This window comes from Sturnira hondurensis, unplaced genomic scaffold, assembly GCF_014824575.4.
Source record: "Sturnira hondurensis isolate 20B ecotype Veracruz unplaced genomic scaffold, ASM1482457v3 Scaffold0022908, whole genome shotgun sequence".
NCBI lineage: Eukaryota > Metazoa > Chordata > Mammalia > Chiroptera > Phyllostomidae > Sturnira > Sturnira hondurensis.
Genome location: NW_028095539.1, coordinates 5,753,316 through 5,766,692, shown reverse-complemented (window position 1 = coordinate 5,766,692; position 13,377 = coordinate 5,753,316). Strand labels below are relative to the sequence as shown.

The following is a 13,377-nucleotide window of genomic DNA, read 5'->3' as shown; positions in this document are numbered from 1 at the left end:
TCCTGCACCAGTGGCCAGGATACGGCCTCAGACCCTTCTCGGCCCACCCAGCGGCCAATGCAGCACCATCAGCACGTTGACTGACCACGCTGCTCCCCTAACACTTGGGGAAAGAGCACCGGGAAGGAGGAGCCGTCTGAACCCTGATAGACAGAGGCCGCGTCCAGGCCCTGAGACTCCCGGACAGGTGCTCCGCAACAGCCTCCTCCATCTCTACCCGTCAGTGCTACCCAACCCCGCCAAGCAAGTCTGATCTCTGGGCTTTCACAGGTTTCTAGCATCCCCTCCATGTCCCACATATTGGGTGGGGTGGACAAGGAGGCGCTCAAAGACAGGTCAGGAAAAGGTCAGGACACAATGACACTGGCTTGGCCTACAGCAGTAGAAATTCAGGTTAGATGAGAGGATGAACTTCCCAAAAGAGACCCCCTAGACACAGGCTAGGAGGCTCAGACGCCTCTGTCTCTCAGAAGGCTCAGAAAACACTGGAAGGGCTGACGTTGGCTGCCCGAGGTGGTGGCTGCGCAGAGGGGCGATCGATGGGCTTTGGGGGTAAGCGCTAGGCAGTGTGGGGCCTGGAAGGACAGCCCGGCAGAAAGAGCCTCACCTCGCACCAGGAGCCAGATGGATGCCCTTGTGACCCCGTTGGCGTTGCTGGCTATGCACTGGTACCGCCCACCGTCACTGGGGACGACAGAGCTGACCTCCAGGGACAGGTCAGCTAGCTGCGTGACTCTGCCTGTCGAGGCCGACAGGACTCGCCAGTCCCGCACCCACGTCAGGTTGTAGGGGGCCTCTCCTAGGACGCGGCAGGACAAAACAGCAGTCTCCCCCGGTGACACGGTCACATTGGGTGCAGGGACCAGTTGCGGTGGAGGATCTGTGGAGACAGAAACCCAGTACTGTGTCCCTCAGGGCACATGGGCCAGCAGAGCGGTTAACCCACTGGGGCGGGACCACCCTGGGCTGGGCACATTTCCCTGCGGCCGTCGAACCCCCACGGAGGGCACCCACACCCACTGCAGCCACACCCACGTAACAAAAGCTACACACACCCCTCTCCCCACCCTTTGAGCCAAAGTTTGTGCCTTCGGGAATAAAGCTCAAGTTTCAAAATACCCCTCAAGAGGAAAAGAACAGTGAGCACAGAGCCATTCTCCAGGCAAACTGCAGGGCCACTGTGACACCCAAGTGCAGAACTAAGGCCTCCGCCCCGAGGGAGAGGAGGGCTGAGAGAAATGCTGTCTCTACAAGAAAAAGCCACGGAAGTGACAAGATTAGAGACCATCTAACCAGGGGCCTGGGCCTGAGGACCTGCAGGGGAAAGCTGGATCCACACAGGCCACAGGAGCCCATGACCTTGACATCTAGGCCAGAACAGCTTTTGACCTCCACAGCCACTGAAAACCATAGAAACGAACAGGAGGTCAACATGCTGGGGCGGGTGGGAAAATGACCATGGCCAAAATTCAATGGCATTAAGGCGTTACTGTCAACTTTACAAGCTTCAATCATAGAATATTATACAAGAAAACCTACTTATTAAAAAAGAGATAGATACTGAAATGTGTTTCTCTCTTAAATATATTTATGCCAATGCACCCCAATACGCCAGCAACCATATTGGGGTACAGGTGTGTTGGGGAGACCTGTGGTAGAAGCTGATCATAGTGCATTAGCCAATGACAGGGACTTGTGGTCGAAAGCCCTGAGTTCAAGTTTAAAAGAGTTTCGACACAAAGAGAAGAGGCAGCTACAGCGAACGGTTAGCAAGGGTAGGTGACGGGGAAACGAGTCTCCTGACACCGTTCTGCCTCTCCGTGCTCATCACCGGTAAGAAGTAGATCTCCGTTACTGTGCACCGTGAGCATGTTGGCCGTCGCTCTGCCTCCTGGCGGGATGGTGCACACTCGTGGTGCAAGTACACGCTCTACCCCCTCCCTGTTTTCAGGGAAACACACACACAGGCAGACGTCTGAGAGGAAGGGGGCCAGGCAAGGGGCCACAGGGGAGTGGCCCAGGCTGCTCAGTCTCCTTCGTCCATCTGGGGCCCCGGCTGCCCCCGGAAGCTCTGCGTGTGTGTGCCTCACGGCACACAGGCCTGACCTCCTCCCCTCCAGACAGTCGGGGGCCATGGGTCAAAAAATACAGCCAATTTCATTTCAAGATGACCAGGCATTTTCAACCTTCCCGAGCTGGGGGACGCATGGAGGCATAAGGCGTGGGTACCGAAAGATGGACAGTAGCCCCTGAAATGGCCTTTGGGCTGGCCAAGCTCCAAAGGCCACACCAGGAGGCAGGGGTAGAAGGAAGGCTGGTGGGGGAGCATGGCCTGAGCCGGGCGAGGTTCCCAACCTTTCTCTAGCTGAGACCCGTGGGCCACCCCAGGGCGACAGCCCAGACAGGGAGCCAGCAGGCAGGTGTCAGCGTGGGCAGCTGGGTTCTGGGGGACAGACAGTCCCAGCAGCTAACTGGCTGGCATACTCTCCCACAGACGGGGACGCCCTAGGAGGAGACTCTAGAGGGGAGGGGCCCTTGGAGGGACAGACCTGTGACAACAACCTGGGCCTTGGCGCGCCCGGTGCCGGCCCTGCTTGCTGCTTCACACTCGTACGTGCCTTCCTCAGCCTTGGAGGCCCGCGGGATCTCCCAGCTGCTGTTGCCCGACTCCCTGCAAACACAGAACAGCTGGGGACACACAACCACACTGACCCCAGGCAGAGTCCCCCGGCCTCCTCCTGCCCTCAGGGGTCCCGTTTCCCTGAACCCTGTCCAGTGGGGAGACCCCAAGTCCTCCTGGGGCTCGGTAAGAACAGGCCGGCAGCTGAGGACATGCACATTCCACGTGTGACTCTGAGTGAGTCCCTTCCCCCTCTGAGCCCTGGACTTCCATCCATAAAGGGGAGGGTCTCCGAGGCCTTTCCTGCCCTGAGCCCCAGGGAGCCAGACCCTGGGCGGAGTGAGTTTCCTGGAAGCTAAGGAAGGCCTGTGACTCCTTCCTGGGGCGATGGCCCAGCAGTGGTGGGATCCTCAGGACCACCCTCCACCACCACCACCCCCCCCCCGGCCACACTGGGAGGTATCCAGGCTGGGTCACCCTGGAGGGCATATGACTGAGACCAAGGCCCCCCTCTTGCCACCCACTCCCCTCAGATCCCTGCAGGGCACCAGGCCCCCAGGAGCCCTGTGACTGAGGACAACAGCCAGCCAGTGGTCACTTACTGTAAGTGCCTCCCCTCACCCAGCGGGGACCCGCTCCGCCGCAGCTGTAGCCGGTAGGGGAGGGCACTGTGCACGGAGCAGGAGACCAGCAGCGGCTGGTGCAGGTAGCCGTGGATCCGCGGGGGCATGCTGACCAGGGGGGCACCTGGAGGCAGGGCCTGGCTCTCAGGAGTCCTCCCCACCACCCCACGGTCCGCCCCCACCACACCCAGCGACGGAGACCCACAGGCACCAGCCAGGAGCCAGAGGGCCAACTCTGCGCCCACTCCCCCACTGGGCGATCACCTAGCGTGGGCTGCTGCACCCCCCAAGCCTCAGTTTCCACCTCTGCGAAGGCAGGCTCATCGCAGCGCTGACCTCATCGTGTTGCCCTTGTGGCCTCGAGGAGTGGGTGGGGGTGGTGCGTGGAAAGCATTGGGCTTGTGCACAGAGCGTAGCGAGCTCTGTCAGTGAGAGCTCAGGTTGTTCTGTGGTTTGTGACCAGACTGGCCGAGGTGGGCCGGGCTGTGCCACCACCTCCTCAGCTGCATCAGACGCGGGAGTAAGACCCGAATCGGAAAACCTGCTGCCCAGGCCGGGCTCCCCTAGCTCGGAGGCAGGGGCGGGGTGGGGCGACCAACTGCACGTCTGTTCGGAGGGTCAGTTCTGCCCAAAAGTGCTGGAGCAAAACCTTTTTTCTTAAAAATGAGCATAGTTGGAGCATGGCTGCAGATGCGGAACTCACACACATTTTCGAGATAAAATAAAAGACTTCGATGGAATCTCACAGCTTGTGATGAGCCTCGTGGGGCCCCCAGCAGACAGCACCACCCCCTCGCCTGACCCTGGTCTTGGGCGTGACACATTCTGTCCTTGGCTATTGGAGTTGAATGGAAAAGTCTGAGAGCCACCCCACAGGGCAGGGTCGGTGGCGGGGAGTCAGTACCTCGAGGGGTGATGGCAGGCATGCACTCAGCCCTGTACTTTCCTCTCCTCGTCCCCACCAATAGGACAGAGCACTGAGCACAGAGCAGGGGGTGGGAGGGTGGCGGGTGACATCATGCTACAGGCAGGCTCCCTCCCAGGGGACAGGGGTGGTGGACCATCCAGCCATGTCCTCAACAGTGTACAAAGCAGCCCGGTCACCCCCCCGCCACCCCCCCCGCCACCCCCCGCCACACCACACACACACTGGAAGCCTCTCCAAGGCCAGCTCGGGCTTCCTCCTCCACCAGCTACACGGGCCCGGAGACCACAGGCCAAGCCAGGCCTCACCACCCCCATGTCTCCAAACCCGGAGCCTCCTGCTCTCAGCCAGACTCCCAGCCGCCCAAACCTGGAACATAGTAAAGGAAGCAAGAGGCCAACCCACAGCCCTCCCGCCCGCAGACACCCTTTAATCTAGAGCTGAGGTAGGGACCAAAAGTCAGAGCCAAACTCCAACCCCTTAGCCCCACCTCAAAGAACAGGGGAGAGAGACACAGAGGCTGTTATTCTCCTGTTGAAATTCCTTTCTGAAAATTTCCCTCAAAGCTGAAAAGGCCAAGGGCGGGGGTGGCCGGGGACCAGTGCGGGGAAGTGGAGGCCAAGAAGTTGGAAAGAAGTGTCCTCAACTCCCCCCCACCACGGGCACCCTGTGGCCCCTGCAGCCCACGGCAGTGGGCAGAGGAGTCTGCCCCTCGCTGAGATCCGCAGCCAGGGAGACACTGGAATATCAGTGGCATCCACCTCTCTGAGCTCCTCCCAGGCCGCCACCACGGGAATGGAGGAGTGGGCAGGAGCAGGGAATGGAGCCCAACAGGAAGCCAAGGGTGGTGACTCAGCCGCCCCTGCAGGACCAGAGGCAGAGCTGGAAAGCCGGACTCTGCCCTGCCCTCTGTGGGCTTCCAATCTGGACGCGAGACCTCGGGGACATACAGGAAACCAGCGGAAAGCCCGCACATGTGGGGACCAGCAGAGCATGACCTCAGATGAGACCACAAAAGGGCCCGTGCCTCCAAGGCACAAGGTGATGGCAGCGGCCCTGGTGGGGGGCCCTGGTATAGGCTCCGAGCACCCCAAGAGCTGTGTCACTGCGTGTGCATTAGCTTACAGAACCCTCAAAGCAACCCTGTGAGGTGGATGGCCTCTGTTCCTCAGCTGTGAAGTGGGGACACATCTCAGAAATGTTGCAAGCATTTAATGACTCAGTGAGCTAATAATGCATGGCAAGTGCTTAGCCCAGGACTGTCCCATGGGAAGTGCCCAAAAGGAAGGTTAGAACCGTATTGCCATGGTTCCAATTATGACAGGGACTATAACACTGAAAGGCCAAACCCTCACCCACTGCCCTGCCCACTGCTGTGTCTACAGTGCCCCACACTAGGAATGTTGGGTAGACAGATAGATGGATATTTGAATGGATAAATGGATGGACGGATGGATGGATATTTGGATGGATGGGTGAGTGGGAAGGTGGCTGTTTGGATGTATGGCTGGGTGGGTGGGTAGGTGTCTGGATGGACAGATGGATGGATAGATGGATGGATGGACAGAAGGATGAGTGGGTTTGGGGTGGGAAGGTGGGGGATGGATCAACAGATGGACAGCTGAATGGGAGGGGTGGGATGGTGGATGCCTGGGGAGGTAAGTGGAGGGATGTGTGGGGAGATGGATGTTTGCATGCAGGAGTGCATGGGTGCATGGATGTTTGGATGGGTGGATGTTTGGGTGGATGGGTGGGTCAGGATGGACAGATGCATGCATGGGCATGTAGCTGAATGCTTGGACGGATGGATGACTCTGTACTAAGTCCGTGAGCCAGGGCTACAGCCGAAAGCATCTCTACACTCAGCACCATGCCTCTCGGAGCTTGCTGCCCACAGAAGTTTACGAACAAACACTCCCTAACCTAATCCAATCTAACCAAGGCAGGGTTCCAAGAAGAAGCCAGTGGGCAAGTGAGACAGAAATCTGGGGTTGGTAAGAGCCATCACTCACCTGGGGACACCCCACTGTAGGCAACTCCGGAGACACGAAGGAGGGGGTTCCCCTCATGGTCCTTGCCCTTCACCTTGAGGTAGAAGCGCTCCTTCGGGGCACGGAAGGGCGGCCCACCCCACAGCTGATGGGCGGACCCGTTGGAGAGCGGCTGCACGGGCAGAGTCAGGAGGGCCCGCCCCGAACCCTGTGAGAGCTCCACCGAGTCCACGCGGCCAGGGGCCTGCAGGCCTGTGGCATTGATCACCAGGGAGATGGGCACCCCTGCAGAGGGTGGGGGGAGGAAGGAGGGCTGGCGTCTGCACTGGGCTCCAGGGTCCCCCCCAAGCAGGGGCCCTAGGTCTGTCGGTCAGGGACCAGCCTGCTTGGCCCCCCTTCACCAAGCCCAGCACCCTGGCCTTCTCTTCCCTGTGCCCATTGGTGCTGGAGGTGGGACAAGGAACCAGGGCCCTTGCTACTGTCCGTGGTCCTGAAATGCCACCTTCTGTCCAACCAATACTACCCCAGGGCTGCTTCCCCTCCACTCCGAGTCCTCAGCCTCCCATGGAGTGGAAGTGGGAAGAGGCATTTTTCTTGCCGCCCCTGTCTGCGAACTCTGGTGGGGACCGGCCTCGCCGAGAGCTCGCCCGGTTGGGGAGCTCCGACTCTCGGACTCTTGCCCCTTCTCTCCCTGTGCTCAGCGTTGCTTCGGTTTCCTTTTCTGTTATTGGAAACGTACTTTTCACACTCTCCCAGCGAACAGAGAACTGGACTTGGGGTTTGCAATTTCCTTAATTAATTTGGGAACTCCTGTCTAGTCCCTTTCTTTTCAAATAGTTTTTTTTTCTCAGACACCATCATCCAGGGACCAGTGGCTTCGGTTGGTCTGGTCCAAGAAACGTGGTCCTGCCATTTCCTCTAAGAAACATCACACAACCTGGACAAGGCAGACGCAGACCCAGAAGTCCAGGCTACTCTGAAAACCCGAGCACGTCGGTGCCGCGTCCGACGATCAGCCGGGGCCCGCGGGGGCTGCTCCCGGGGCCCCGGCACCAGGGCCAAGTGCCAGCCACTATTTGTCATTTGCAATTGCTCTGATCTTTCTCTCCTAAAAAATATCTTGGACCCACATCTTTATCAAAAGCAGAAACCCAGTGGGTTGGTCACGTGTGACCCCCCGGCCCCCGTTACGCTGGGGTCTGTTCCTGGCGGGTGTTCGGTGCTCAGGCTCTACCCTTTAGCGGTCCACTACAGAGTTCTCATTAAGGGTTTCTTTCCTCTCCTGGCTTTAGGGTAGAAACTGCCCCTCCCCCTCCTGTTCCGGCCAAAACAAACACTAAAGGGAGCAGCCCCTGTTTACTGCGAAGGTGCCACTGCTGGTCCCGCAGGGCCACCGACAGGGACACCCACAGGGCCTGGTCCAGGTCCCTCCCCATCTCTCTCCTGAGCTGGTCCCAGCGAAATCCTCCGCTCGGGCCCATGACAAGGGACCCTATTTCCAAACTCTAAGTCGGGGGCCCCGATGAGGCCAGCAGACGGTGTTTTCTGGCCTGGAGCTCTGGCTCCCTGGGCCAGACGCCCCTGCCTGCGCCACGGTGAGCCTCCTCCTGGAGGAGTGGTGACAGGGCACCCGGTGGCCTCCGATCCGAAACTGGCCCTGCGCCTCCACCTCACTGCGCCCCTGGGCTACCAACCCTGTCGGCCCCCAGGGCATCAACACGTCCATCAGGACACTTGCTCCCTGGATCGAGACACTAGTGTCCTGTTTGGGGAAACTGGCACCTCCCTGGCACCTGTTAGCTTGTTGGCCCTGCTGGACGTTCCTTGGAAAACTGGAGAAGGGAGGCCCTTGATGAAGGAGCCTGAACAAAGAGAAAGGGGGAGGTGGGAACTGGGAAGCAATGATGGCAGCCTGAGGCCCTGGTGGCCCTCGGGGGCAGGGAGCATGTTCCAAAGGAAGAAGGTCCCTGTGGCCCCCGGGCCGGGCCGTGGCCTGGGGCTCAGTTCCTTATGGCGTGGAAACCCAGCCTGGGCCCCCCGACACATGGGGGGCACACTCGTAGATGCCCCCAGAGTACCCACTGTCTCTCAAAGGCAGGCCCACGTTTTCCGGAGGCAGCCCCTGCGGCAGGTACCTTGCAGGGGCCACTCAATCGTGCGGTTGAGGTCCAGGGAGGGCTGTGTGGAGAAGCCGGCTCGGAAGTTGATGTTGCTGATGCCCGTGACCCTCACCGAATGGCGGCCACTGCTGTAGACCTAGCACAAGCCCAGGCCCATGTCACCGAGGTGCTGGATGCCAGCAGCCAGCTCCAGGGCGCAGGTGCCAGCCCAGCCCGACCTGGAGTCAGCACCTGGAATTCTCCCACCTTGGCAGACACATGGGTAACCTCCCTGCTCCCTGGGGGCCCAGCACGACACTCCCCAAGCAAACTGGAAGAAGCCCCAGCTACACCGCTGTCCCGAGCAGGCTCTGCCCCCAACGCCCACAGCCTGTCTGTGCCCCCACACCTCCAACCGCAGCCTTGCCTCCCCCGTGGGCATCAGAGACCTTGGCTTAAGGATGCTCAGAGTCTGAAGGGCAGGGGCCGAGGCAGCACCTAGCCCAGGGCCTGGTACTCAGCAGGCGCTCCACAAATCTGTGCCCGTCAGCTGGAGCTCATGTGCTCCCAAGACAACCGCCAGCCCCACCCCAGAATACTCCATTGGGGCTCCAGCCTGCCCCAGCCCCTGGCTCCTAGCACCCTGCAGACCAGAGCAGGCCCAGCTTCCTCTGCCAGACCTGTTCCTCCAAGCCAACCCCCAAGGTCACCTTTGCTTCTTGTGTGCCTTCTTCACTGGCCAAGGCTCAGAACCAGCTGGCTCCGTCACCCACTTCAGGACATTCGAGTGGTTCCTCCAAGTCCTTCTGAAACGTTCCCTAACTAACCCAGACCACTGCAGTTCCTCTTGCAGATGCAAAACAGAATTCTCCCCCTCTGTTCTACACCCACACCGCCACCCACGCTCCAGCTCTGGGCTCCCCAGGACCCCGGACAGTGTCTCAGCTCCGTGCAGCCAGGCTCCCCACAGCCTGGGGCCTGCTGCCCCTACCTTGAGGGACCACAGCCCCGGATGCTCAGGCTTAAAGGCCACAACCTTGGCCGAGTCAGGGATGTTGAGAAGCACGTTGAGGCCCTCGTCCTTCTGCAGGATCCTCCCTGTGGAAGCCCCAGTGGCTGCTCAGTCCCCGGCACTTTCTGGGGTTGACAGAGGCCCTACCCTGTCCCAGAGACCCGTAGTCTCCACACACCAGCCTCAGGCTCCCCAGAGAAGCTGAAAAGAGGTCTTAGGTGGTGCTCAGGCCCCCACCTCCCTCTGCCCACCGCCCTCCTCACTCCCTGGTGGGTGGGGTGAGCACCTGGCCTCCAGACTGGGATGCCCGTGACGTCTCGGAGCGTCGTGGAGCCAGGTGGCCAGGCCCAAAGCACACCAAGCCTGCACGGTCCTGACAAGTCACCCCACCCCCCATGACCCAGCTCCCCTTCTGTACACCGGGCCGCCAATGTCTTCCCTGACTGACCGGCCAGGCCACCGTAGGGACCACTGAGAGACTGTCGGGGAAGACCCCTTGGGAGCCTTCCATCCCAGGAGTTTCCTGATCTCAATCCCCTCATTTGGCTTCTGCCAGCGTCCCGGCTTCCTTGCCCACCACGGGGACCCTCTCTGCCCTGCACCTGGCGTCTCCCTTTCCAGAGCCATGTGTCTAAACCCCCTGCCACCTCTGGTCTCTCTCTCTGTCTCATTCCAACTCCCAGCTCACTCTTGAGGCCAAAGAGGAGACCGGCCCCGGGGCGCACGTACCCAGCGGGTCTCGGACTTCAATCTCGGGTCCCGGGCCGCTCAGGGAGATGGTGACCTCCTTGAGGCTGGGGTCGAAGGGGATCTTCCATGTGTGCTCACCCTCCTCCTCATGGTCCGTGGAAAGCAGGTGCACCTTCGAGGCCTGGATCGCTGACTCCACCCACTTCAGCACCTGGGAGGCAGGTGTAAGAAGCTGACGCCAGCATGTGACATCGACTTCTTGCTTGTGTCTGGCCCACCCACAACAGGTACCTAACAGACTGCCATCTGTGTGCAGAATCTGGTTCCGCACCCACCGGCCCACCATGGGTTTCAGGCAATGTGCAGGCTTTCCAGGTCACCGGGAAGCGACCCCATGCCCCCTGAGTCCCACCAGGCCCAATTCACATGTCACTACCCTCCCGGCCTGGGGACTCAGAGCTGTGACACCTGAATCAAGGCATCCAGAGGACTCAGCTCTGAGGGAAGGAGCAAGAAGTGCCCTTCTGCTGGGAAGACTTCCCTTTTTCTTCACCTGGCCAAGTTCTATGGCACCCATCATTGCTTCCTCCAGGAAGCCCTCCTGATGCCTCCCACACACAGAGAACCCTAGACATCTGGAATCTTGCCCCAGACCGGTATAGTTCCCCATCACCCACCAAGGGGCCTCAGACTGCCCCCACCAGGGAGCCATGCTCTCTCTACGCAGAACCGAGACAACCTGCTGTACAAGGACCCCTTGGTCCTTTTGCCATGTTAAGAAACCACAAGTCCTTATTTTTTATAATTGCCTATTCATTCTAAAATCTTATATGGTTCAGCCCTGGCTGGTGTGGCTCAGTGGACTGAGCGCTGGCCTGTGGACTGAAAATTTGCTGGTTCAATTCTCAGTCAGGGCACATGCCTGGGTTGAGGGCCAGGTCCCCAGTAGGGGGCATGCAACAGGCAACCCATCTGTTTCTCTCCCTCTCTTTCTCCCTCCTTTCCCCCCCTAAAATAAATAAATATATGAATGAATGAATGAATGACTAATAGATAAATAGATAAATAAATAAATAAATAAAATCTTTTAAAAGAAGAGTGTTGTTACAAAAAATAAAAATAAAATAAAATCTTACATGGTTTGGACAGGTCCCACTGAAAATCAGGTCACAAGCAAGCACCCTCTCTGCAGAACCCCACACCACTTAACATACATTTAGACGATGATTTGGGGGGCCTTCACCTCCCTTCAAGGCCACTCCCTGAGTGCATGGACCCCTGTTAACAACCCCGGGCCCCATCTATGATGGCATCTCACGGAGCACAGAATTATTTTGTTCCTCCAAACCCCTGCCTTGGCCTCCACGACCCCATGTTCTGTGGTTCACCTGTCCTGCCTGACTCACGGTGCTTACTGGGCTGGACCCCCAGGGCTCCCTGGGCCGCCCCATCACACCTGTGTTCACTTTGCAGCAGTGCCCCGCCCCTCTCCAGCAACTATCTCTGGGTCATTCATGCCTCTCTGCCTGGAGAGGTTTGGTTCCCTAGTACACACTCCACGGCAGCGCTCTGCACCCCAGTTATTCACGCTCAGGAGATTCAGGCCTGTCTCCCTGTTAGGCAGGGAGCTCGCTGAAGGCACAGACACTCTGCGGTGCCCAAGCTCAGTGGCTGGCACGGAGTGGGTATTCAGGAGGCCTGTGTCCCCAAGTGTGACTGAGCGAGGACGCAACTCCTGAGCAGGACCTCTGGGTTCGCATCAGGTTCACCTGTGGACACAGATGGCTCACTTAACTCCAGGAGCCCTCAACCTGGCTCATGCCTGCACCTTTCCAACAGCCATCCCAGGTTCCAACAACAAAAACCAGCCCTGAGGATTACGGCTCCGTGGGTTGGGTGTCATCCTGCAAAGTAAAAGGTCGCTGGTTCGATTCCCCACCAGGGCACATGCCTGGATCCCATCCCAGTCTGGGTGCATACAAAAGGCAACTGATCGATGTTTCTCTCCCTTTCTTCTTCCCTCCCTTCCTCTCTCTCTAAAAATAAACAAATAAAATATTTTTTAAAAAGAGAGAGAGAGAGAACCGGGAAGGAGAGACAGGAGGGGCTCCTGCGGTCAGAGCCTGTCTTTCCAGACGCGTTACTGCGAGAAGCACCCAGTGCAAACCCGGACACGGAAATTCGACGCACCGGGAACCCGACTGAATGCCAGACTGGCACCTCAGCCACCGAGAGAACAAGATCACGTCAAGTGCGTGGAAAACCCGGGTGCGACCCCACTTTCTCCGTGAGGCCCACGGAAGAACAGCAAAGACACCCGCATTCAGTCATCTGAAGTGGGCAGAAGTGTCAGTGTCACGACTGTGAAACTGTTTCATGTATCTTGTAGGATACAGCAGAGAAGTAAGGATGCTGATGTTTTCTCAAACAAGATTTCCTCTTACGGCTAAGCGTGAACGAGAACTACAGGTATTTCATTTCTGTATAAATTTGCTCTGAGTGCTTTAATTTATTTATTTATTTATTTTAATTTTTTAATTTTATTTATCTTTAGAGGGGAAGGAAAGGAGAGAGAAAGAGAAACATCAATGTATGGTTGCTTCTCCTGCATCCCCTGCTGGGAACTGGCCCCTGCCGGGAACTGGCCTGCAACCCAGGCATGTGCCCTGACTGGGAATCGAACCGAGATCGTCTGGTTCGCAGGCCCGCGCTCAATCCACTGAGCTACGCCAGCCAGGGCTGAGTGCTTTTACTTTTTAATATTTTATTTTATTTTTAGAGAAAGGGGAGGGGAAGAGAAGGAGAAAGAGAGGGAGAGAAACATTAATGTGTGGTTGCCTTTCGAGTGCCCCCCACTGAAGACCTGGCCTGCAACCCAGGCCAGTGCCCTGACTAGGGATTGAACTGAGGACCCTTGGTTCAAAGGCCACTGAGCTACACCAGCCAGGGCTCTCCAGGTGCATTTAGAACCCAGTGGCTTCTGAGTACCATTCCCCTCTAGGGTTCTTTGGAGAAAGGGCTGATTCCAAGTCCAAGGCAGGTAATTTACAAGTAAGCCTGAGAGAGCTGGTGATTCTACCAAGCAAGGACATTCTCAAAGGCTGATGGGGACATGTCCAAAGGGCACAGGAACCAGCTTGCAGGAGCTGCCACTGGCTAAATTTGGAGCAACTGGAGCCCCAAAGAGAAGAGCTGCAGTTGACCAAAACTCAGTCAGTTATGTCATTCGTGTCCCCACGGTAATACTCCAGAAAGAAATGCAAAGTTCCAAACAACCCAGCCTCCCTGTCACCAACGCGGGCGACTTCCTCATTAAAGAGAAAGGACCAAGCCCGACCCCAGCCCTTCTGATGGGACTGTGCTTCGGAGAAGAAGCCTCATGCCTCTCACTGAGCAAAGGCTCTTCTTCGTGGAAGG

The 13,377-nt window shown here is 58.2% G+C and overlaps 1 protein-coding gene across 1 annotated transcript in view; it reads right to left on the bottom strand.

Annotated features, from left to right (window-relative positions):
• Positions 1-13,377, bottom strand: part of HMCN2 (hemicentin 2) — a 134,134-nt gene that overhangs the window by 100,603 nt on the left and 20,154 nt on the right. Inside the window, exons 5-11 of the mRNA XM_037036894.1 lie at positions 10,000-10,171; positions 9,250-9,356; positions 8,295-8,415; positions 6,181-6,444; positions 3,223-3,367; positions 2,550-2,671; positions 608-880 (exon numbers count right to left, since the gene is read on the bottom strand). Of these exons, the coding sequence (XP_036892789.1) occupies positions 608-880; positions 2,550-2,671; positions 3,223-3,367; positions 6,181-6,444; positions 8,295-8,415; positions 9,250-9,356; positions 10,000-10,171 (1,204 nt within the window). The remainder of the gene's footprint in view (positions 1-607; positions 881-2,549; positions 2,672-3,222; positions 3,368-6,180; positions 6,445-8,294; positions 8,416-9,249; positions 9,357-9,999; positions 10,172-13,377) is intronic.